Source organism: Sorex araneus, chromosome 5 (genome assembly GCF_027595985.1).
Source record: "Sorex araneus isolate mSorAra2 chromosome 5, mSorAra2.pri, whole genome shotgun sequence".
In the NCBI taxonomy this organism is placed as follows: Eukaryota; Metazoa; Chordata; class Mammalia; order Eulipotyphla; family Soricidae; genus Sorex; species Sorex araneus.
Genome location: NC_073306.1, coordinates 40,758,383 through 40,782,377, shown reverse-complemented (window position 1 = coordinate 40,782,377; position 23,995 = coordinate 40,758,383). Strand labels below are relative to the sequence as shown.

At 42.7% G+C, this 23,995-nt stretch overlaps 1 protein-coding gene across 3 annotated transcripts in view; it reads right to left on the bottom strand.

Annotated features, from left to right (window-relative positions):
* Nucleotides 1-23,995, bottom strand: part of KIAA0319L (KIAA0319 like) — a 123,284-nt gene that overhangs the window by 33,364 nt on the left and 65,925 nt on the right. For 2 of the 3 annotated variants that reach the window (XM_055137493.1, XM_055137494.1), the window contains exons 4-6: nucleotides 10,896-11,130; nucleotides 4,138-4,239; nucleotides 344-441 (exon numbers count right to left, since the gene is read on the bottom strand). In XM_055137493.1, coding sequence (XP_054993468.1) covers nucleotides 344-441; nucleotides 4,138-4,239; nucleotides 10,896-11,130 — 435 coding nt within the window. Of the gene's footprint in view, nucleotides 1-343; nucleotides 442-4,137; nucleotides 4,240-10,895; nucleotides 11,131-23,995 lie in introns of those variants that run through there. The other variant, XM_055137495.1, reaches the window with a different exon arrangement.

Below are 23,995 nucleotides of genomic sequence, written 5' to 3'. Positions count from 1 at the left end.
CGGGGATCGACCAAGTTGGTTGTGTGCAAGGCAAACACCCTACCTTCACTCTATCACTCTGGCCTGCCACATATAGTATTTTTAACCATCAGTTTCTGCTTGCTGTTCTTTCCCTAGCTTTTACTTCTCTGTTCACTCCATATTTCTCTTCCATTCATACCTTTAATTATTCTACTATCTAGAATTCCAATTACAAATCATTTATTTCTTCACTCTATACACACTGCTAATTTTCAGATTTGTTACTATGACTGTAGCTCAGTTCCACACGGGATGCTGGGGATATGCATTTTAGAAAATGGTCAACACCTCTATACCAACCCTGGAAATTACAGAAATTCACCTTGGATAGTTTGAGGAACTGGGAATATTTCCCTTCCATTTCTCCACTGTAGTCTTTAGGATGCGTTATCAGCTGCCAGTTGTAGGTGTAGTTTTCTCCTATAGAAGGGCAGTTACAAAAATCATGAAAATACACACCTACACATAATGAGGGCAGCCACACAATCTACCATCACAAATATACTCTAAATCTTGACAAAGCCTGAGATTTAGTTTTATTGTGTTTTGTTTTGTACTGAGGATCAAGCTCAGGATCTGATGTACACAAGGTATTCAGTCTTTAAGATTTCATCTCAACATACATGAGTGAGAGAGAGAGAGAAGGGGGGGATGAGAGAGAGAGAGAGAGAGAGAGAGAGAGAGAGAGAGAGAGAGGCATTTTTATCTCAAAGCCTAAAGGGAAAAACATTCTGTTCAAAGGATGAATTCTGTTTACTCAGTTACAGTTGGGGCTTCTTCAACTTTCTTTCAGAAATGTTCATTCCTACTCCACACACACCTACACATAATGAGGGCAGCCACACAATCTACCATAACAAGTATATTCTAAATCTTGACAAAGCCTTAGATTTAGTTCTGTTGTGTTTTGTTCTGTACTTAGGATCAAGCTCAGTATCTGATGCATGCAAGGCATTCAGTCTTCTTTTTTTAAAAATGAATCACTGTGAGACAGTTACAGACTTACAAACTTTCATAATTATGTTTCAGACATACAATGATCCAGTACCCATCCCTCCACCAGTACCCATCCTCTACCACCAATGTTCCCAGTATTCCTCCTGCCACCCCCACCCCATCCCCCACACTGCATCTGTGGCAGGCACATTCCCTTTTACTCTCTCTCTCCTTTTGGGTGTTATGATTTGCAATACAGTTACTAAGTAGCCTTCAATTCTTAAGATTTCATCTCCACACACACAGACACACACACAGACACACACACACACACAGACACACACACACACACACACACACATGATTTTTACCTCAAAGCCTAAAGGGAAAAACATTCTGTTCAAAGGATAGATTGTGTTTACTCAGCTACAGTACAGTGGGGGCTTCTTCAACTCTCTTCCAGAAATGCTCATCCCTACTCCATACACACCTTCTGCCCTGCAGGCCTCCCCCAGAAATACCAAATAGTACATTATGTGGTATCCCAGTGAAAAGTACATGCCTCACTAACCCTATAGATGAACTCATGGGGAACAAAGGGCATTTTTCTTGCAAAGCTTCTTTTGCAACAAAGAATAGCAATGACTTCTAAATAACATGGTTCAAAAATAGCTTTTTAGAGAGTGCTAACAATGCTAGTTTCACTGAGGTCATCACACCCTGGTGAGTTAAAAGAGCTACTTCATTCCTGCTGAGCTAAATAACACATTGCAGAAGATGGTAGGGGATGGTCCATTTAAAACAGGCCCCACTGAAATTAACTAAGATCAAATGAAGCATTTAAATGGTCTGCATTTGTAATTCAGACTATATGACTGTATATGGCAAGTATATAAACCCTCCTAAATAAAAGTGACCTTAAATTTGGGGATTGGGGAATGAAAAATGTGTTTCTATCTAGGAAAAGGTTGGAACTGGTTGGAAAGTGTTACCACTTCAAAGTCAAAAGCTAAAAGGGAAAAAAATAAAGCCAGAAATCTCAAACATTTAGCAGAGAAAAAAATGGTCATCTTTTATTTCATCAGTTCAAAAGTTAAATATTAACAATATGTCAATCCTAATTCCAAGATGGTTCTCTTAAAACCAGATTTCTTAGGTGGAGAGAGCTCAGCAGGCTGAATGCAGGCTTTGCATAAGAAGGCCCAGACTCCATCCTCAGCTACGTAGGAGGAGGACGACAGCAGACAGAGCTGGTTCTTATCATCCCAAACCTTTGCAAGTTTGAAATGAACCCTCTCACGCATCTGATAAAGGCTAAAGAACTTGAGGAGACTTGAAAAGAATCTTTTTCTGAACTGATACTGTTTGAAAAACTGATCTATAAGATGGTATTAATTCATATAGAAATGGATATATAAATATGGTTTCCTTTAAAAAATATAGCGCAATCCAGCATACTTTTACAAAAATGTGAAAGTAATGGCAACTCAAGGGCAGTTCTTTTCTCACCTCAATCTTCAAAGGTCTCTAAATCCATTCACCTTAACAGCAGAGAAGGGAAAGAAAAAGCTCCTATAGAAAAATGTGTATAGTTGACAAAGGTTGATAAAGACACTTCAATTTCAGGGCAAAAATAAATAATAGGGGATGGGGGCAGGCACAGCACGTATCTTTCTATAGAAGTACTTTTTGTGTTTAAGTGTGTGTGTGTGTGTGTGTGTGTGTGTGTGTGTGTGGTGTTATAAGTGAAGCCAGGGTCTCATTATGCAAAGCAAGTACTGTAAGGTTGATCTCACCCCAGCTCAAATTACTATTTTATACATACTCTACTTTGGGGGGCTTGAGAAGCAGTAAAAGGGGTAGGGCACTTGCCTTGCACATGACTTGGGTTTGATCCCCAGAACCCCATACAGTTCCCCGAGCCCCACCAGGACTGTGTGTCCTGCCAGGAGTGATCTCTTAGCATAGAACCAGGAGTAAGCCCTGAGTATCACCAGGTGTGGCCTAAACAACCAAAACAGAAAAAATACAAGCCCAATATGATATACAAAATTTTAATCTATAAATTATTGGATGATTAATTCATTACTTAAGACTTTATACTATGAGCATCCCTTCCACCTTTGATGTGTTGCTATAAAAATTTTTACTTATAAATGCATATGTTTTCTTTTACAACTAGTTATGTCATGAAGGATGCTCTGATGGAAAATATTTGGTTTATGTTACTCTCATTATAAGGCTAGTAAAATGAATGCTATATTCTGTTTAGGATGGGGTTCTTCCCATTTAGGCACATATATTTCCAATAAAAATATTCCTAATTAATGGGCCTGTTACCAGGTAGTGTATTTTTTTTGTTTTGGGCCACATCCATTGATGCTCAGGGTTTATTCCTGCATTAAGGGATCAGTCCTGGCAGGACACAGAGGGCCATATGTGATGCCCAAGATAGAACACTGGTTGGCTTTATGCAAGGCAAATGCCCTAACTGCTATACTATCACACTGGCCCTAGGCTTGTCTTTTTTTTTTACAAGTGACAAATATATTTTGGGAGTAATCTTTAGAAACTTCTCTCCAAGGTTTCCATCTGCTATTCAGCAATTGGTCAAAACCTGAATCTACTTTTAAATGGGTATAATACAACTTCCACTTAATAAACATCAACTGTATCAAAGACAGTGAAGTTATAAGGCACTTTTACATTGCTCCTCAAGTAACTATTAAGGGTAAGTAGGAACTGTTATTCTCATTTTACTGGGGAAAAAATGGAAACTCAATAATGTTAAGTAATCTGCTTTAAATTATACAACTAGGGGCTGGAGCAATAGTACAGGCAGTCACAGTACTTGTCTTGCATGCAACCAACCCATATGATTCCCATATGATCCTCATAGCCCCACCAGAAAGTGATCCCTGAGTGCAGAACCAGGAGTAACCCCTGAGCACCACTGGTTATGGCCCCAAAACAACAACAGTAACAACAACAACAAACCAAATAGTTAATGACTCGCTGAACTGTGATTTGAATCTGACCTTGCATCAAACATTACTGGTAGCTCTTCTTGTATCACACAAATAGTTGTATGAAATAGTCCTATTTCACAGGACTATTAGATCAAGTAAATGTTATTGTAAATGAAAATATTATTCAAATATAACTGCATATTTTTTTTACCTTCAAGTGGTTCTTGGAGAACATATGCATTTAGTTGAACTTCATTCTTAGGTAGGGTAATCTGGACACTATCTCCAGCAGATACTACCAATTTCTTTATAACTGGTAACAAAGAAAATATACAAGAGACAAGAAATTAAATTTAGAATATCTTATTTTTTCCCCTTAATACAAAATCGTGACCAAATTTCTAATACAAACAATATTTAGCTACTATCTTTTCTTGTTATTTGTCAATGCTCCCTGAAATTTGATTCTGTTGCCACTTCTCCAGTGAAAAGAACACCCCCTCTCACTTTTCTTTTAAAGTCATAGAGTTTTACTTATTAGTTTGCATGCACAACAGAAAGAAGCAAAGGCTCCAGCAGAATCTACAAGCAGGAAGGGCCCTCGCTGCTGATGTCACAGAATCCAGAAAACACTTCAAAAAAGAACAGGTGCCAGGGGCTGGAGAGATAGCACAGCGGGTAGGGAGTTTGTCTTGCACTCGGTTCACCTGGGTTTGATTCCCAGCATCCCATATGGTCCCCTGAGCACCACCAGGGGTAACTCCTGAGTGCAGAGCCAGGAGTGACCCCTGTGCATCACCAGGCGTGACCCAAAAAAGAAAAGAAAAGAAAAAAAAAAAGAACAGGTGCCTAGACATGGTCCACAGAGGTAAGGAAAGCAGAACCCTTGTCTTAGTCCTTATAACTTTTGCTTGGGTGATGTCTTTGGCTCACTGAGCTTCTTCCCAGGTTCATCCTGCAGTTTGTGTGGTCCAGAGACTATTCACCAGCATTCTCTCCTGATTCACCATTTAAGATGGCCTGCACCCCCACTCCCCCTGCTGTCAGCATCATAGAGGGAGCCTGAACCATCACCTAATGCTGAAGGAAGACCTGTTGCCCAACTCCTAGAAGTCGGGTTAACCCACACCAGGGTAACTGACTCAAAGGGTTCCAGCCCTCTGGATATTTGCAGATACAAATACCTGGCAAACTTGATCAGGTTCAGTTCACCTCATCCCCAAGGCTAAATCCCTAGGAACAGATTCCAGCAATGACAACCAGGCCTTCAAACTCACTGGCTGGAGCTCAGACACTGAAAAGAATCTTTTGAGGTCATCAACAAACTGCTTTCTAACAAACTGCTTTAGGTAAGAGTAATATTACAGTAGTAGTGTACTTGCCTTGCATGCAGCCAACTCAGGTTCAATCCCCAGCACTATTATGGTCCCCCAAACTGTACATGGAATAACCCTTGAGCACTGAGCCAGGAGTACCCCTGAACACCTCTGGGAGTAGCCCCAAAACAAACAAAAAATATCAACAAACTTCTTGCAGGCAAATTTAATGGTTGTTACTCAATCCTCACTCTTCACCTCTGTAAAATACTGTAAGCTGTATCAAATACTGTAAGGTGTCTCCATCTTACAGGTAATTTATCACAGCTATTATTTTACTTTCTTTCTCTTTGATTTTTCCCCATTGTATTTAACAATAACCTATCTCTAAGCCTTCTCCATACAGCATTTTTCACAGATATTTTTAAATGCTTCTAGAATCAACCTCATGCCAGTTACTTATCTTGGGGGACAAAGGTGTGATACCAGGGATCAAACCCAGGGCCTCAAATTTGCAAAGCATGAATTCTACCACTGAGCTATATCTACCAGCACTAATGTAACTACCTTTCTAAAAAAACACATACATGAATTCCCAGGAAATTCACAAAAGGCAAGTTACATGCTGGTAAGCCTTGATTTCTTTCCATTTCAATCTATAATCAAAATTTTATTTTATAGGGTCTTTTAAAAATATATTTTAATTATTTTGTTGAAGTATCATGGTAGCACTGAAGTCATTTTATAGTTTCAGAGCAACTACACCAATTACAATAACAATTTTAAATTACCCAATGAATCTTTAATGGGGGAGGGAGACCTCCCAAGCAATGCTCAGGGGTACAAGACATGGGCCACTCTGGGATACTCAGCCAACTGGGTCGGCAGTTCAGTGGTAGGGTCGAAGGATGTGGGGCTGCCTAGGTCCTGCAAAGGCAGATAGGACTAAAGCCCAGAGGCACTCAGGAGTCTCCAGAGCTTGCACCTAGGTTGAGCACATCCACCATAATTCCTGTATTCCCTCTCTGGCTCCCTTCCATTAATCTTTTTGTTTTTGTCTTGGGACCACACCCAGAGATGCTCAAAAATCACTCCTGGTAGTGCCCAGGGGATCATATAGGATGCTGGGGATCAAACGCTGACCAGCTGCTTGCAAGGCAAGCACCTTACCTGCCATGCTATCTATCCAGCCCTCCTATTCCATGAATCCTGATTGGTCTTGCTGCAAAGTCATGGTCTACTTGGAAAATTCTTTTTTGTTTTTGGACCACAATTAGTGGTACTCAGGGCTTACTCCTGGTTCTGAAGTCAGGTATCATTCCTGGTTGGTTCAGGACACCATGTAGTACTGGGGATCAAAGAAGGGTTAGCTGCATGCAAGTAAAGCACATCATCACCATCACCATCATCATCATACTGTTGATCGTCAAATTTCTTGAGCGGTCTCAGTAACGTCTCTATTCGTCCTATCCCAGAGATTTTAGAAGCCTCTCTTTACTCATCCTTCCCAACGATGCCGCATTGGAGGCTCTTTCAGGGTCAGGGGAATGAGACCCAGCACTGTTACTGGTTTTGGCATATGAATACACCATGGGGAGTTTGTGAGGCTCTCCCATGTGGGCAGGAAACTCTCGGTAGCTTGCCAGGTTCTCCCGGAGGAAGAAATAGATTATAAGATATTGCACGGCGCAAAGCAGCCTCGCGCTTCCGGGAGCTTAGTTTTAAGTCTCTGGATGTTGGGGGATTACATGACGCTGGGGGGCAGTCCCTGGGTGTGACCGCCTAGCTACTGGAAAATGGGAAATCTGAGCGGAAGAGGCCCAGTCCCAACCCGAGCAGGCTTGGAGGTCTCAGCTTTTTTTCTGAAAGCACTTTAACTCCTGTAATATCTCTCCAAGTCTGGGACACAATATTATTATTATTATTATTATTATTTGTACGAGGTGGGTAGATGGAAATTATTATATGCACTGTAAGCTATTTAGCAGTATCTCTCTCTACCAAATAGATGTCAGCAGTAATACTTCTCCATAGCTTCAACCAAAAATGTTTGTAGTTTCTTAAGATCCACTGATTATATAAATCTTATTTCTCTGACAATAATTGTTCATTTCATATGAGACTTAGGAACTAGGAGAACTTAAAGCTAACTATGAGTTATCCGAGCCATTTTTTAAGACTGGATGGTGAGGAGAGCTTCCTAGAAAAATATGAAATTTGAGATTTATTTGTCTGCTTGGAAACACTGCACTTGGGAAAAATTAAACCATCCTTTATGGAAACTTCAGCAAGATAACCCAAGAGACAGAGAATAAGAATTCTCTAAAGTGACTTTTAAAAAAAAAGAAGGAACAAAGCACAATACTTAAAGAGTACAGTGGACACATAGTGCAAGCAATGCAGACCCCTCACAATCGCACCATAAACTACAGTAATTTTGCTTGACTACAAAAATTACTTTACCACCAAATGAGACCGTAGGAAATTAAAAAAAATTGACAAATTTTTTTTTTCACTGATTCTGCTCCATTTTGTTGAACTTCAGGAGTTGAAAATCAGTTTTATTTCCCTAATTAACTTCCTAATGTCTTACAACTGCACTCATGAAGTACATATTTGTTATGACAATACTATGTAGGGGCTGGAGAAATAGTGCAGTGGTTAGAGTACTTGCCTTGCGTGCAGTTGACCAGGGTTCGATCCCTGGAACAACATATGGTTCTTTAAGTACCACCAGCAGTGATCCTTGAATGCAGAACCAGGAGTAAGCCCTGAGTACTTTTAGACCCAGTGTGTTCCAAAACAAAAAACAAAAACAAGAACAAAAACAAACCCCACACAGGATGGAGAGGGTCAGAGAGATGGTACAGAGGGTAATGCACTTGACTTGTAGGAGCTGTGACGTGATTAGATCCCCACAATATATAATGGCCAGGAGAGATTCCTGAGAACAGAACCAAGAGTAAGACCTGCGCTGTCACCATCTAAGCTCTTTTACTGGCCTTGCTTCACAGACCCATAAACAAATCTCGAAAGAGATCAAAAGTCACAGTCAGGGGCTGGAGTGATAGCACAGTGGGTAGGGTAGGGCGTTTGCCTTGCACGCGGCCAACCCGGGTTCGAATCCAACCCGGGTTCGAATCCCAGCATCCCATATGGTCCCCTGAGCACCGCCAGGGGTAATTCCTGAGTGCAGAGCCAGGAGTAACCCCTGTGCATTGCCAGGTGTGACTCAAAAAGCAAAAAAAAAAAAAAAAAATGTCATAGTCAATCTCAAACCCGTGCAAGGCTGAACAGACTGGGGTAAATCGAAGAGGGACTGGTCAGCCTGGTGCCCACTCAAGCAGAGTGCCTGGCAGCCATTTGCTCCCACAATCCAAAATCGCCGCCATACCCCCAGCCTGATTATTGTCTCAGGACAGACTCACAGAGACATAATCTGCTGAAAATTCGGGTTTGCGGATTTTGTGACTGAATTCTCCAGGCTTTTTCAGGGTCAAGATGGGCTACCTCCCCACACCTCCTTGTATTTCCCTCCCTCCGCCCTGCTCCAGGCCTCGTCAGACACATCCACACTGACTGAAACCCATTTATGAACAATTTTGTAATGGTCTATCTCATGGATACTCAATTAAAAAAAATTTTTAAAAAGTAATGTGGAATTCATGCCTGCTCCAGTCAGTTTAATCAGTTGCAGAATAAGTAGTAATACTCATGCATTTAAAAAAAAAAAAAAGACCGGAACACTGCTGGTATGGCCCTCCAAATATACAACAAACATTTAAAAAATTTCTAAATAAACATAAAGGCTGGAGAAATAGTTCAATGGACTGAGCATGTGTTTTATACACAGGAGGCCTAGGTTCAACTACCAACCCTGAGCATCATTGGGGAACCCCCAGAACATGATTGTGGTCCCAAAATTTACCAAAAAATTGAGATGAAAAAGTAAAGATGTTGGGCTAGGAAATTACTACAAATGTTGGGAGTGCATGCTTTTTATGCTACAGAAGCAGGTTGGATCCCCAGCAAAGCATACATGATGCCCAGAGCACCAAGCCAGGAGTTGTTCTCAAGTACCTTTGGTGTGGCCCCTAAACAAAAATAATAATAAATATGCTGGGGCTGGGGATACATCTCAGCAGGGAAGCACATGTCTTACACTATGAGGCCCTGGGTTAAATACCCAGCACCACAAAAACATTCAATAAATAGATTAAAAAACAAAAAAGCAAAAAAGCAAAGATGATAGACCAGGGAAATGTCACAAAGGTTTGAAACTCACGTGGGAGCAAGGGTTGAATCTCTGTTACCATATGTTCCCCTGACCACCACCTGGAGCAACTCTCTAGCTGTGATTAGTATCTGTGTACCATTAGGTGTGGTTATAAATTAAAACAAAAAAAATTTTTTTAATAGTAAGGTTTAAGGGCTGGAACAATAGTACAGCAGGTAGAGTATTTGCCTTGCATGCGGCCAACCCGGGTTTGATTCCTGGCATCCCAAAGGTTCCCCAAGCACCACCAGGAGTGATCCCTGAGTGCAGATTCAGGGTAAGCCCTGAACATTGGGTGTGGCCAAAAAACAAAACAAACAAAACAAAACCCAGAAATATTTACTGGGAAGTAGAAGAGAAAGAAAAGGAAACTCCCCAGCTAAGGAGGAATTTAGTAGCTGAGTACAGAACTAAGTTAGAAGTAGAATTTTAGGAGCTGGAGCAATAGCACAGCGGGTAGGGCGTTTGCCTTGCACTTGGCCAACCTGGGTTCGATTCCCAGCATCCCATATGGTCCCCTGAGCATTGCCAGGAGTAATTCCTGAGTGCATGAGCCAGGAGTAACCCCTGTGCATTGCTGGGTGTGACACGAAAAGAAAAAAAAAATTATTTTAATTAAATAAACATGCTGTCTAAATGAGAAAAATAAGTATCTAACCAACAGTCAACATTGCAGAAGGTAAACAGTTAGAGAGATACAACTCTTTCGTTTTTGTCTGTTTTCATTTTAAGGCCATACCCAGTGGAGCTTACAGCTTACTCCTGGTTCTGAGCTCAGGAATCACTCCTGGCAAATTATACTGGGTTTCATGGATCAAACCTGGGTTAGCCACGTGCAGGGCAAATACCTGACCCACTGTACCCACTTCAGCCCCAGAGATAAAACTCTTTCTTCTCAGGGAATCTCTGCTTGCTAGATTTCTTGAACACGATTGAATCTTGTCACTTTATTTTATTTTATTTTTTTTTTGCTTTTTGGGTCACACCTGGCGATGCACAGGGGTTACTCCTGGCTATGCACTCAGGAATCACCCCTGGCCGTGCTCAGGGGACCATATGGGATGCTGGGATTTGAACCCGGGTCGGCCGCGTGCAAGGCAAACGCTCTACCCGCTGTGCTATCTCTCCAGCCCCGAATCTTGTCACTTTAAGTTCCAGAAACAGTGGAAGATTCCACTGTGGGAAAAGGAGTCTCATAATACCCATAAACTGGGGTGTTTTGCAAAAAGCATAGAGCTTTTAAGTCCTAAAGCTTATAGGGATTCTGAGAGGCAGTAGTTGTTTCTAACTTCTAGTTTCAAGCCATGCTTACCTAAATCTTTTGATTAAGTGCTCTACTTTGCAACTATCTACAAGGGCAGAAGGAAAGAGCCTCACCTGGTGCTGAGGTGCTCTGGAAAGAAGTTTGGGGAGCGGAGGTAGCATAACTGTAGGAGGGAGCCATTGGTAGAGAAGTAGTGTTGTTCCCAGGGTTCCTCATTTGCTGAGTGCTGGGTACAGCACCAGGATCCTCTGATATGACAGGCTGTAGTGATACATTCTTTAACCAAACAGAAGTTTCTGCAGGCAAGGGTGTAGTGAAGGGACTGGAAACTGTAACTGCCTTGTGAACCTAAAAAATGTAATGTTCAAGTTCATTTGAGTAAGCAAAGGTTATGTTTTTTTAAAATTGTGTATCTCATTAAATAACCACCCATTAATTTTTGAAACATGCAAAACTATTAGAAATACATATTTCACCACCCAAAACTGGAATTAAAATGATATAAATCTTCTCAGTCTTTTTTTCCTGTGCAAAAGAACTTCACTTTAAAAAGCAGCAAAAATAAATCAATTAATTAATAAATAAATTAATTAATTAAAAGCAGTAACAGGGACAGGCGATAGTACAGCGGATAGGGTGCTTGCTTTGCACGCAGTGATCCTGGAACCCCATATGGTCGCTCAAGCACTGCCAGGAGTGATCCCTCAGTGAATAGCCAGGAGTAAACCCTGAGCACAAAAAAACAAAAAAAGAAGTAATAAGGGCCAGAGAGACAGAAGAGCAGGCAGGACACTTGCCTTGCACACAGCCAACTGGGGTTTGATCCCCCAGCACACTATACGGTCCCCTGAACCCCATCAGGAGTGGGGTTCTGAGCACAGAGCCAGAAGTAAGTCCTGAGCACTGCCAGATGAGGCCCAACACACACACACACACACACACACACACACACACCAAAAAAAAAACTATATGCAGAAAAAAAAAAAGAAAAGTCCAGTTTTCTAGGGGGTTTTGGTTTGTTTGTTTGTTTGTTACCAAACAATATAATAGTACCAAAATAATAGTACATTTCTCGGGGGCTGGAGCGATAGCACAGTGGGTAGGGTGTTTGCCTTGCACGTGGCCGACTCGGGTTCTAATCCCAGCATCCCGTATGGTCCCCTGAGCACCGCCAGGGGTGATTCCTGAGTGCAGAGCCAGGAGTGACCCCTGTGCATTGCCAGGTGTGACCCAAAAAGCAAAAAAAAAAAAAAAAAAAAAAAAAAGCAATAGTACATTTCTCTCTGCAACCAAACAGCATCCCATTTGAGATAAATAAAAATTCATTACCCATTCATTTCATTGACAGAGATTTAAGTTGTTTTCAATTCTGGTTTTTATAAGTAATGAGTATCAACATGCAAATGTTTCTATAAATACATTTTACCTTTTCTTTGGTAAACAAAGTAGAATTTCTGGTTATATATATTAGTTTAAAAGAAATTTGTAAAATTTTATAATTTAACATGATTGTACCATTTTTATTCCAACTAGCAATGTATGGAATTCACAGCTCCTCCACAATTTACAAATACTTGGTATCCCTTGGTATCTTTACTTATTGTCATTATAATAATATCCCAACATGATTAAGTTTTCACTGCTTATTTGCCACACATAAATAGTTGGGAGGCAGCTGTGTTGTACCCTCAAGGGTAACTCATGGCTCTATGCTCAGGGGTCACGCCTGGTCCTCAGGGGACCATATGCAGTGCTGAGATCTAATTGAGGACATAAGCATGCAAGGCAAATGTCTGAATCCCTATATTATCTCTCTGGCCCCAAGAAATATAATTCTGTGTGTGTAATATATATCCTAAAAACGTGTATTTTTAGGCCATACCCAACATATGAATGCAGGACTCCCACATGCTAAGCATGTGCTCCAGCCCTTTGAGCCATCTCTCAGTCTCAGTTTTCTGTTCTAAATAGATCAGTTAAGATGATCTTAGGTTTACTGGCTCTGTGCTCAGGGATGATTCCTTATGTGCTCAGGGGACCATATGCAGTGCCAGGGATTAAACTCAGTCAGCTGCACGCAAGTGCCTCATCCACTGTACTACTTCTTTAGCTCTATAGAAAGTCTTTTTAATTTAGCTATGATGAGATATCTCATTGAGACATTAATTTTCCATTTTCCTAACAATGATGAGTAACTTTTTATGTACTTATTGTACGTCTGTATAACTTCTTTGGGCCAATTCTCTATTATTAGTTTTCTAATTGAGTTTTTGTGGGAGTGGGGTGGGTTTTGGGTCACAACCATAAGGACAGGGAGCTAATCTGGACTCTGTGCTTAGGGAGGTTCTGCTCTTGGCAATGCACAGGAATCATGTGGGATCAAAACAGAGTCAGCTACATACAAGCATAAAGCAAACATTTTAACTCCTGTACTATCTCACCAGCTCCTGGTGGCTTTTTTTTTTTCTTTTTGGGAAGTGCTCAGGGCTTATTCCTGGCTCTGCACTCAAGAATTACTCCTGGTGATGCACAGGGGACCATATGGGATGCTGGGGATTAACCCAGATTAGCCACATGCAAGGCAAATACCCTACCCACTGTCACACTGTACTATCGCTCTGGCCACCTAATGGCATTTCTGAATTGTGCAATATAACTTCTCTCTCTCTCTCTCTCTCTCTCTCTCTCTCTCTCTCTCTCTCTCTCTCTCTCTCTCTCTCTCTCTCTCTCTTCTCTCTCCCTCTCTCTCTCACACACACCCCTCTTTTTACCCTCCCCTGCAAACTCCTGACTCTGTCTCAGGAAACCATATAGTGTCATGGGTTGAACTAGGCCTCCTACATGGAAAACATGCACTCAGCCCTTCAAAGTATTTCCCTAACCTCCTTCTCCTTCCTCTTATAAAGACCTCTTATTCAGGGCCAGAGACAGAGCTCAATAGGCTGGGAATATGCTTTACACACAGGAGCACCATTAAGAGAAACTTCTGAGAACTCCCTAAACCAAAAAAGAATAATAATGAACAATAATTACACCAGTTTTTGGCATTAGACCCAGTCCTAACAGGATGACACAGGTGATTTAACCTTAAGATCTTCAATAATTATATCTGCAAAGAGTCTACTGCCAAATATGGTCATATCCTGATGTTCTATGTATAAATTATTTGGGGGGACACTGTTTTACCCCTTATGATATTATTTAAGTTTTGTCAAGTTTTGGGGGCTGGAGCGATAGCACAGCGGGTAGGGCGTTTGCCTTGCACGCGGCCGACCCGGGTTCTAATCCCAGCATCCCATATGGTCCCCTGAGCACTGCCAGGGGTAATTCCTGAGTGAAGAGCCAGGAGTAACTCCTGTGCATCGCCAGGTGGAACCCAAAAACAAAAACGGGCTGGAGAGATAGCACAGCGGGTAGGGCGTTTGCCTTGCATGCGGTCGACCCGGGTTCGATTCCCAGCATCCCATATGGTCCCCTGAGCACCGCCAGGGGTAATTCCTGAGTGCAGAGCCAGGAGTGGCCCCTGTGCATTGCCAGGTGTGACCCCCAAAAAAAAAGCAAAAAAAAAAAAAAAAGTTTTGTCAAGTTTTTGTTTTATTTTTGAACCCCACACCCAGGGGTTCACAGGGCTTACTCCTGGCTCTGTGCTATGGAGTCACTTTGGTGGGACTTGAGGGACCATATGGGTGATGGGAATTGAACCTAGGTTAGCCTTGCATGCAAGCCTGTGTACTCTCTCTCCAGCCCAATAGTATACTTATTCACTACATTTTCCTTTAATTTCCTTTACCTTTCTGAACACACTGTTTAAGTATTCTGCTAGTTTGATATTTGAGATAGCCTGGAGTATATGTCTATTACTACTGTTCATCTAGTTGCATATCTATGCAATTCTTTTTTTTTTTTTTTTGCTTTTGGGTCACACCTGGCAATGCGCAGAGGTTACGCCTGGCTCTGCACTCAGGAATCACCCCTGGCGGTGCTCAGAGGACCATATGGGATGCTGGGAATCAAACCCGGGTCGGCCGCTTGCAAGGCAAACGCCCTACCCGCTGTGCTATTGCTCCAGCCCCTCATATCTATGTAATTCTTGCAGCTGACTTATTTATTTATTTATTTATTTATTTGGGGATTTGGGGCTACATCTAGTGATGCCAGGGCTTACTACTGGCTCTGTGCTTAGGGATCACTCCTGGTGGGCTTGGGGGGCCATACGGGATGTCAGGAATTGAACTCAGGTTGGCCACATGCAAGACAAAAGCACTAACCACTGTACTATCACTCTGTCAAAAGTTTATGTGTACAGCAGCTGCATTTGTTTTAACCTGAGGTCCCTTCAAGTCTGCTGATAAAATCTCATGACTGGCCATGCACAGTCTGACCAGTGATCATATTCATATTTAAGGTCTGCTCTTGATGTACTTCCTTTGCTTTTTTTTTTTCTTTTTGGGTCACACCCAGTAATGCACAAGAGTTACTCCTGGCTCTGCACTCAGGAATTACTCCTGGCGGTGCCCAGGGGACCATATGGGATGCTGGGAATTGAACCCAGGTTGGCTGTGTGCAAGGCAAACTATCATTTCAGCCCCCCTTTGCTTCCTAAGATTACTCCTGGGCTGGAGAGAGTATAGTGGGCAAGGCTCCTGCCTGCACACAGTCCACCAGGGGTCAATTCCTGAAACCATATATGGTTGCCTGAGCCCCATTAGGAGAGATCTCTCTAGCACAGAGTAAAGTTTAAGCTCTGAGCACAGCTGGGTGAGGTCTAGAATAAAAACAAAGCAAGGATTACTCTCCAGAACTCCAGTCTTAGATTCTAACCTCTTTCACCACAATAGAACTTCAAATTTCTGCTACACGTGGTGGGAGAAGGGTCAAGGGGGGGATTTCACTCCTTTAAAAAGCAGAAAACTTGGGGCCGGAGGAATAGCACAGAGGGTAGGGTTTTTGCCTTGCACGCAGCCGACCAGAGTTCGATCTTTGGCATCCCATATGGTCCCCCAAACACTGCCAGGAGTAATTCCTGAGTGCAAAGCCATGAGAAACCCCTGAGCATCGCTGGGTGTGACCCAAAAAGCCAAATAAATAAATAAATAAATAAATAATTTTTAAAAAGCAGAAAACTCGAGTAAAATGGCTGACCACAAAATCCAATATACCAAAATTTGTTGTATTTCTACATCACAAATGGAAAGAGCTTGAAGGGATTAAAAAAGAAAAAAAAAAGGCTAAGTATTGGATGATTTCACCTATGTATGCAATGTAGGAATATAAAATTAGGGCCCAAAGAATAAGTACAGCAGGTAGGTGTGTTTACCTTGCACAAGGCCAACCCTGGTTCAATCCCTAGTACCCCATATGGTCCCTTCTAGTCCTCCAGAACTCATCCCTGTGCAGAGCCAGATGTAAGCCTTGAGTACTGCTGGGTGTGGCCCCCAAACCAGACACATATATATGGGGTCTGCTCTTGATGTGTTTGATACATATACATATGTCAGCCTCCTGTAAAGCAAAGACCCTACCTGCTGTATTACCTTTCCAGCACACCTCCTTATATTTAGATACTTTTTTGTTGTTTTGGGTAGTGTTAGGACTTACTCCTAATGCAAGGCTCAGGGATAACTCCTGGCAGGACCATATGAGGTGCCAGGGATCCAACCTGGGTTGAACATGTGCAAGACAAATTTCTTACCCACCATACTATCTCTCTAGCTTCAAAAGATAAATTTTCTTTCCTGAATTCTGCTCTTGCCGCTTTATTCTTTTGCTTTGGTGAGTGCCCTCAGGCCGAAAAAAATTTTTAAGCTACAAACTCACATTTCTTACCACTTCCAGTTGCAGTTTTGCATAAACTCTCCTCTACCTTCTGTCCGCTTGGATCCCTTCCAGTATCTTTAAGTACATTTTTACATTTTTTTAACTTATTAACTGTAGGAATATTCAGGAGTCAATCCACTTTACTTGGCTAGTCTTACTGGAAATTTTCTCTGTTACATGGACTTAAAAATATTAAGAATATTTATGGGCTAGAGCGATAGCGCAGCGGGTAGGATGTTCGCCTTGCACACAGCCGACCCAGGTTCGATTCCTTCGCCCCTCTCGGAGAGCCTGGCAAGCTACCGAGAGTATCTCACCCGCACGGCAGAGCCTGGCAAGCTACCTGTGGCGTATTTGATATGCCAAAAACAGTCACAAGTCTCACATTGGAGACGTTACTGATACCCACTCGAGCAAATCGTTGAGCAACGGGATGACAGTGACAGTGACAGTCAAGAATATTTATGAAACCAAATAGATCTAGGGCTTAGGGAAAAGAATATGAGAAAGCCCCTGTGCTTCTAGCTTGAATGAGGGATTACTGTGATGGTGATTAAAAACTAAGAAAGATTACAAAAGAGTAGCTTGAAGGAAATAACAGGCAAATTATATTTTAGGCATATTAAATCTGAATTTCTTCTGGATAATTAAGAAAAAGACCCAGTTTGGAATCAAGCTCCCAAATATAGTAGCTGAAGTCATGGGAGTAGATGAACTTGCCCAAGAAAAGCATGTAAGTCAAGGAAGCAGAGGCTCCAAAATAGAATACTGGGCCTTGGGCTCAGTGGGGGGAAAAAGAAACAAAACAGAATTATTAGTATTTAAGATATGAATAGATAAAATAAAACAGTCAGAGAGAATGAAAAGAACCAGGATAAGTAACAAGGAAGAAATAATTACTGCTGGGGCTGGAAAGTACAGCAGATAGGACACTTGTTTTGCAAATGGCTGACCTGAGTTCAATACCTGGCACACATATAGTCCCTTAAGCCAGGACCAAGTACTGAGCACTACTGTGTGTGGCCCCAAACAAAAAACAAGTCAAAAACAAACAAACAAAAAAGGACTTATTGCAACCAGTATGAAATAATGCCCGGATCCCCCATTTTCCAGTAGCTAGGCGGTCACACCCAGAAACTACCTGGGGCCATGTAATCCCACCAACGGCCAACACCCAGAGACTATAAAACCAAGCTCCTAGAAGCATTTTATAGCCTAATTCTCCCCTTCGGACAAGGACAACCTGGTAAGCTACTGAGAGTTTCCTGCCCACATCGGAGAGCCTGGCAAGCTCCCCGTGGCGTATTCATATTCCAAAACCAGTGACAATGATGGGTCTCATTCCCTGACCCTGAAAGAGCCTCCATGCGGCACCATTGGGAAGGATGAGTAAAGAGAGCTTCTAAAATCTCAGGGCTTGGGGGCTGGAGCGATAGCACAGCGGGTAGGGCGTTTGCCTTGCATGCGGCCAACCCGGGTTCGATTCCCAGCATCCCATAAGGTCCCCTGAGCACCGCCAGGAGTAATTCCTGAGTGCAGAGCCAGGAGTAACCCCTGTGCAATGCCAGGTGTGACCCAAAAAAGAAAAAAATAAATAAATAAATAAAATCTCAGGGCTTGGACGAATGGAGACATTACTGAGACCACTCGAGAAAATCGATAATAAGATGATGATGATGATAATGAAATAACGCAGAGAGCTTCAATCAGGTAAGGATTTGGCAAGAGCAGCTTACCAAACTCACTGGGCAGATAAATACAAGTAAATAAGAGAAATATAGACTATCCTTTCATTGAAAGAACAACTAGATATGTAAGGGCTCAACAATAAAGGATATTTTTTGAGAGCTGTATTTGAATGGTAAACACCATATCCTTGGTCTAAAAAGACAATGACAGAGTTTAAGCTTTTATACAAATATTTAGGAGAGCATATGGGCACAAAAGGGGGCAGTAAACATGAGAGAAGACTTCCTAGAAGGGGCAAAGCCTAGGGCAGGTCTTGATAAACAGATATAATAAAGTTCTGGGGTTGGGGAGGAAACACTGAGATCTGCTTCCAATCAGAATGTGGTAAAACAACAGATTTAGTATCCCAACTTAAAAACCAGCAAAAGGGGCTGCCATAACTCAGTGGGCAGGGCACTTGCCTTGCATGTGACCAAGCCGGGTTTGATCCCTGACACCCTATATGATCTCCAAAGTCCCACCAAGAGTAATCACTGAGCACAGAGCCAGGACTAAGCGCTGAGCACTGCCAGGTATGGCCACCAAGCCCCCTCCTCCAAACAAACAAACAAACAAACAAAAGAAAAACCAAAAACCCAGCATGAAACAAAGAAATAGATACTCTCTTCAACAAATGGTGCTGGGAAAACTGGAGTCACATGCAAAATAAAACAAATAAATAGCCATCTCACCCATGCATGAAAGTTACCTAAAAGTAGATTAAAAATTTGGATGTTAGGGGCTGGAGCAATAGCACAGTGGGTAGGGCGTTTGCCTTGCATGCGGCCTACCCGGGTTCAATTCCCAGCATCCCATATGGTCCTCCGAGCACTGCCAGGAGTAATTCCTGAGTGCAGAGCCAGGAATAATCCCTGAGCATCATGGGGTGTGACCCAAAAAGCAAAAAGAATAAAAAAAATTTTTTAAATGGATGTTATATTTGAAATTATAAAATTTACTGAAGAAAGCATAAGCAAACATTCTATGGTATTGGTTTCAGTGGTATTGATACAGTGGGAGTGGAAGGGTGGAGTGCCAAGTGAGCTAGCTAATTTAACTTGCCATTTTAAAGTTCAAATCTTGCCCCTGGAAAACGTATTCAATCAAAATAGTTAACGGGTGGCTGGTGGGGGTGGAGGGATAACAGCATATAAAAGGAAGTCCGAAGCCAGCCTTCCCCTCACCCATTATGCCCTTGCCAATCACTCTCATCCTCTCTTCAAACACTCACCTACACCCTGAGAGAATCAGGAGGGAAAGAGGGAAAGAGAGGGAGGAGGAGGAGGGGCAGGGGGAAGAGGAGTGTTGGAATATAGCTCTAAACATGTTAGGCTTAATATTGGTTTGTCCTTTCTACCTTACCTCAGGGAGCTTAGGTTTATAGGGTTACACCCATCACAGTGCTCCCATTCCTTTGCTTATCTGTAATCTCTTTGTGCTCTGCTTCCCCAACCAGTCTATCACTTGTATCCCCCTAATCAGACTCTGTTAACTTTTAAGGTCAGATCCAGGGGTCACACCCATAAGCCACCTCCTGCCAGATAATCTCATCGGCCACCCTCCAGAACTCAAGGCTGTGCCAGGCTATTTTCACTCGGGGTGCCCCGGGGGGGGGGGGGGGGCGCGCGGTAAGAGCCCTCCCTGCCCCAAGGGATCCAGAGCTGATGTAGGCAGGTAGATAGGGAAAGGCCCTTGGCAATGAAATTTAGATTAACAAAGTTTCTGGGAAGGAGAATCCTAAAACTGATCAATCCTGTGGATACAGAAAACAGACCTGATAAGACCTTCAGCAGACCCTGAGGAGGTTGGACCCCTCCCCATGAAGTTCCTCAAACTCTCAGGCCTCTCCCTTAATCTGATTAAAATGTGATCCAGCCGAAAGAATACCATCACCACTCCCAACATCCCTGGTAACCTTCTTAGCAACAGACTTTTACCTGGGAAGAAACCCCAGGTGGGGGCAGGTTGAAAAAACCCTATAAAAGGCCACCTTGAACAAGGGAAGAGCGCATATGCTGCCTGAGCCCATGTGCTGCTTGTGCCCACGTGGCTGAGCACATGCAGTGCCGAGTACACGTGTCACCCACATCTCTCCTCTTGAGATGTGTACTTTCATGCTTTTGTGTCTAGTGCTAGGATGTGTGCGGAGCTCTCTCCATCCTTGGAGAAGCCCACATTCTCTCTTGAGTGCGTTACTCTTACTATTCTCTCTTCCACTTATCCCTTTCTCCTTCCCTCAAAAAACCCTAAATAAAATCTGTTTACTTCACTGCTTGTCTACTCCTGAAATTCTTTTCCGAGAGCGAGACAGGAACCCAGTAACCCTGGGTCCTGGGTGGTAGACGCGGATGGGGAGAAAGTGACCATTTTTCTCCTCCCTGCTTCACAGAAGTCACCTGTGGGGCCCACCGACATCAGACCCAGCAGCCGACCTCCACTACCCAACTGCCACCACACTCCAGGCCGCTTTCCACATACTTAGGCCGAGCCTCACACATGAGTGAACATGCTCTTGGACTGCGTGGCTGCTTTGCGGCCACACAACACATCATAAGATACTCCCTACCCATTTTCCATAAGATCAGAGAGGCGCATATATATGTATGCCTCTCAGAGCCCGACAACCTACCAAGAATATCCGGCCCACACGGCAGGGCCTGGCAAGTTCCCGGTGGTATATTTGATATGCCAAAAACAGTAACAATAACAGGTCTCATTCCCCTGACCTGAAAGAGCCTCCAATCATTGGGAAAGATGAGTAAGGATAGGCTGCTAAAATCTCAGGGCTGGGACAAATGGAGACATTACTGGCACCCATGCAAGTAAATTGATGAACAACGGGATGGACAGTGACAGTGATATAGTGAATATGGCCTGAGCAGTATAGTCTGAGATCTATAGTGAGATGACCCAGGAGAGCAATCCTATAAGTTTAATGTATCTCTTACTGTATCCATACAAAATGACTAATATTATGAATGTTTATATGTTTGTTGGATTAAGAAAACGAGAAACACACCCATAGGTGGAATTTCACTCTTGGGTGGTCTTTTTGTTTTTTCTCTTTTGGTCACACCCGGCATGCACAGGGGTCACTCCTGGCTCTGCACTCAGGAATTACTCCTGGCAGTGCTCAGGGGACCATATGGGATGCTGGGAATCGAACCCAAGTCGGCCACGTGCAAGGCAAACGCCCTACCCGCTGTGCTATCGCTCCAGCCCCTGGGTGGGTCATCTTTTTTTTTTTAATTTTATTTTATTGAATCACTGTGAGATAGTTATGAGCTTTCATGTTTGGGTTACAATCACACAATGATCAAACACCCATCCCTCCACCAGTGCACATTCTCCACCACCAATATCCCTGGTATACCCCCCCTTTCCCACCCTCCCCTGCCTCCATGTGTTGTAAGCCATAATGTTCAAAAGTAGAGAGTATGGGGAATATTGTCTGCCATGGGTGGGTCATCTTACTGAATAAGAATTTGTCCTAGAAGAAGCTTCCCCTGAGAGAAGGACTTTACCTCTGTTGATTATATGCCACACCTACATGTAATTATTACCCCAACCCCTCATGCTTTGGGGATTTAACTAAGGCTGTAAGAGTGGGCTGGGGGAGGCAGAAGCAGAGGGAGAATCAGAGAATGGAGATGAGATTGGAATAAACTGCAATTAATACCAACCAGCCCGGCCCTCGTTCCTTCCTTTGTCCACCCATTGCCATCAGCGAGAGACAGCCACTTCGGCCTCGTAATTTGTTTTTTGGACACACAGGGGAGAAGGAGGGAAATAAGACCAGGGCCATTTTACACCATGAGTAAAAAGAGAGGTCTGAAAATTGGGGAGAGATCCAAACCCACCTATAGAACTCTTATGTTAACTTAAGCATCTGAGGTTGGGTTTTTGTTTGTTTGTTTGTTTTTTTACCACACTCAGCAATGCTCAGGGGTTACTTCTGGCTCTGTGCTTAGGAATTATACTCCTGGCATACTCAGGGGATCCTAAGGGACTGGGGACTGATCCTGGGTTGGCCAGGTTCAGGGCAAGTGCCCTATCACTGTACTAGGCTCTGGCCCCAAGCATCTGAGTTTCGTATTCAAATCTTCCAAATAATTCTCAAGAATCTACCAGCAAGTAAAAAAATCCACTTTTGCAATAACAGTCTGTTAAGAAATTTTGCTTCACTAACATGGAAAACAAAAGCAAAAACAAACAAATTGGGATCACCCCAATCTAAAAAAAGCTTCACAGCATAAGAAACTGTCATTAAAGACATTCTACTGAATGACTGGGAGAAAATTTCCAGACATCATACATCTAACAAAGGGTTAATATTCATGAAATATAGAAAACTCACAAAACTTAACAACAAAATAAAGAACCTTTATGAAAAACAGGGGTAAGAGCTGAACAAAGGGGCCTGGAGTGATAGTACAGTGGGTAGGGAGCTTGACTTGCATATGGCCAGCCTTGGTTCAGTCCCCAGCATGGTCCCCCAGTCTGCCAGGAGTGATCCCTGAGTGCAGAGCCAGAAATATCACCTAAGCACTGCCAAGTGTAGCCCCAAAACAAAATAAAGATGAACAGACACTTCACCAGAGAAGACATATAGACAAGACAGCAAGCACATGAAAAAAAAAAAAAAGCTCATTATCAGGGAACTGCAAATCAAAACAACAAATCTCACAACTGTGAGAATGACCTTTATCAAAAAGTCAAGAAAAAAATGTGAAAAAAGGAACCCTCATTCACACTTCATGAAATGTGAATTGGTCCAACCCCTACAGAAAACAGAGCTGACTCTCAAAACTCTACCATGTGATCCAGGTTCTACCCCTGAATATCTACCAAAAAACACAAATTAACTGATTTAAAAAGATATGAAAGATGCACAGGACAAGGCAGATAGCTTCAAGGACTGAAGCACATGCTCTGCAGGAGGTAATCTGGGCAGAGCACTGTCTCCTTAAACCCTGCCCTTCCCCAAAGGGTCAGATAGGCTGTAATTCTAGAAGCAGAGCATGCACCTTGCCTATGTGTTCAATCTGTGTTCAATCCCTAGCACTGTGTGCACGTACAGAGACATTCAGCAGCCACGGGACTGGCTCCGGAGTACTGCTAGGTGTGGCTCCCACAACAATTAAAATGAAACAAAACAAAACTACAGTTATACAAAAATACCCAGCAGCCAACTTGGGAAAATTTACGATGTGTAGTCTCATAGCTCCCGGCCCCCTCGCCCCCCAATCCCCAGCACCACATGACCTCTCTAGAACTGCCAGGTGTAGCTCTGGTGGCCACAGCACAACCAGAGAGGCCAAATACAAACCAAAACAGAACAAACCCCAAGCCAAAACAAAAACCGAAAAAAGAGAAAGCTACACTAAACAGTAACCATCAAACTGCTTAAAATAGTGACAAAGAGAAAAATCGTGAGTAGTCAAAGAAAAGGGGTGCATTATATATAAAGGAACAAATAAAAATTACAACAGATTTCTCCATGGAAACAAAAAGCTAGAAGACAATGCCGCAATATATATTTGAGTGCCAGAAACTAAACACAAAATGTTTAAAGTAGTTAAAGAAAAAACAAACACAATCCTGCCAGCTTAGATTTATTTAAACAGTGAAAATGTTTTTGCAAAGATAAAGACTTCAGATGCACAAA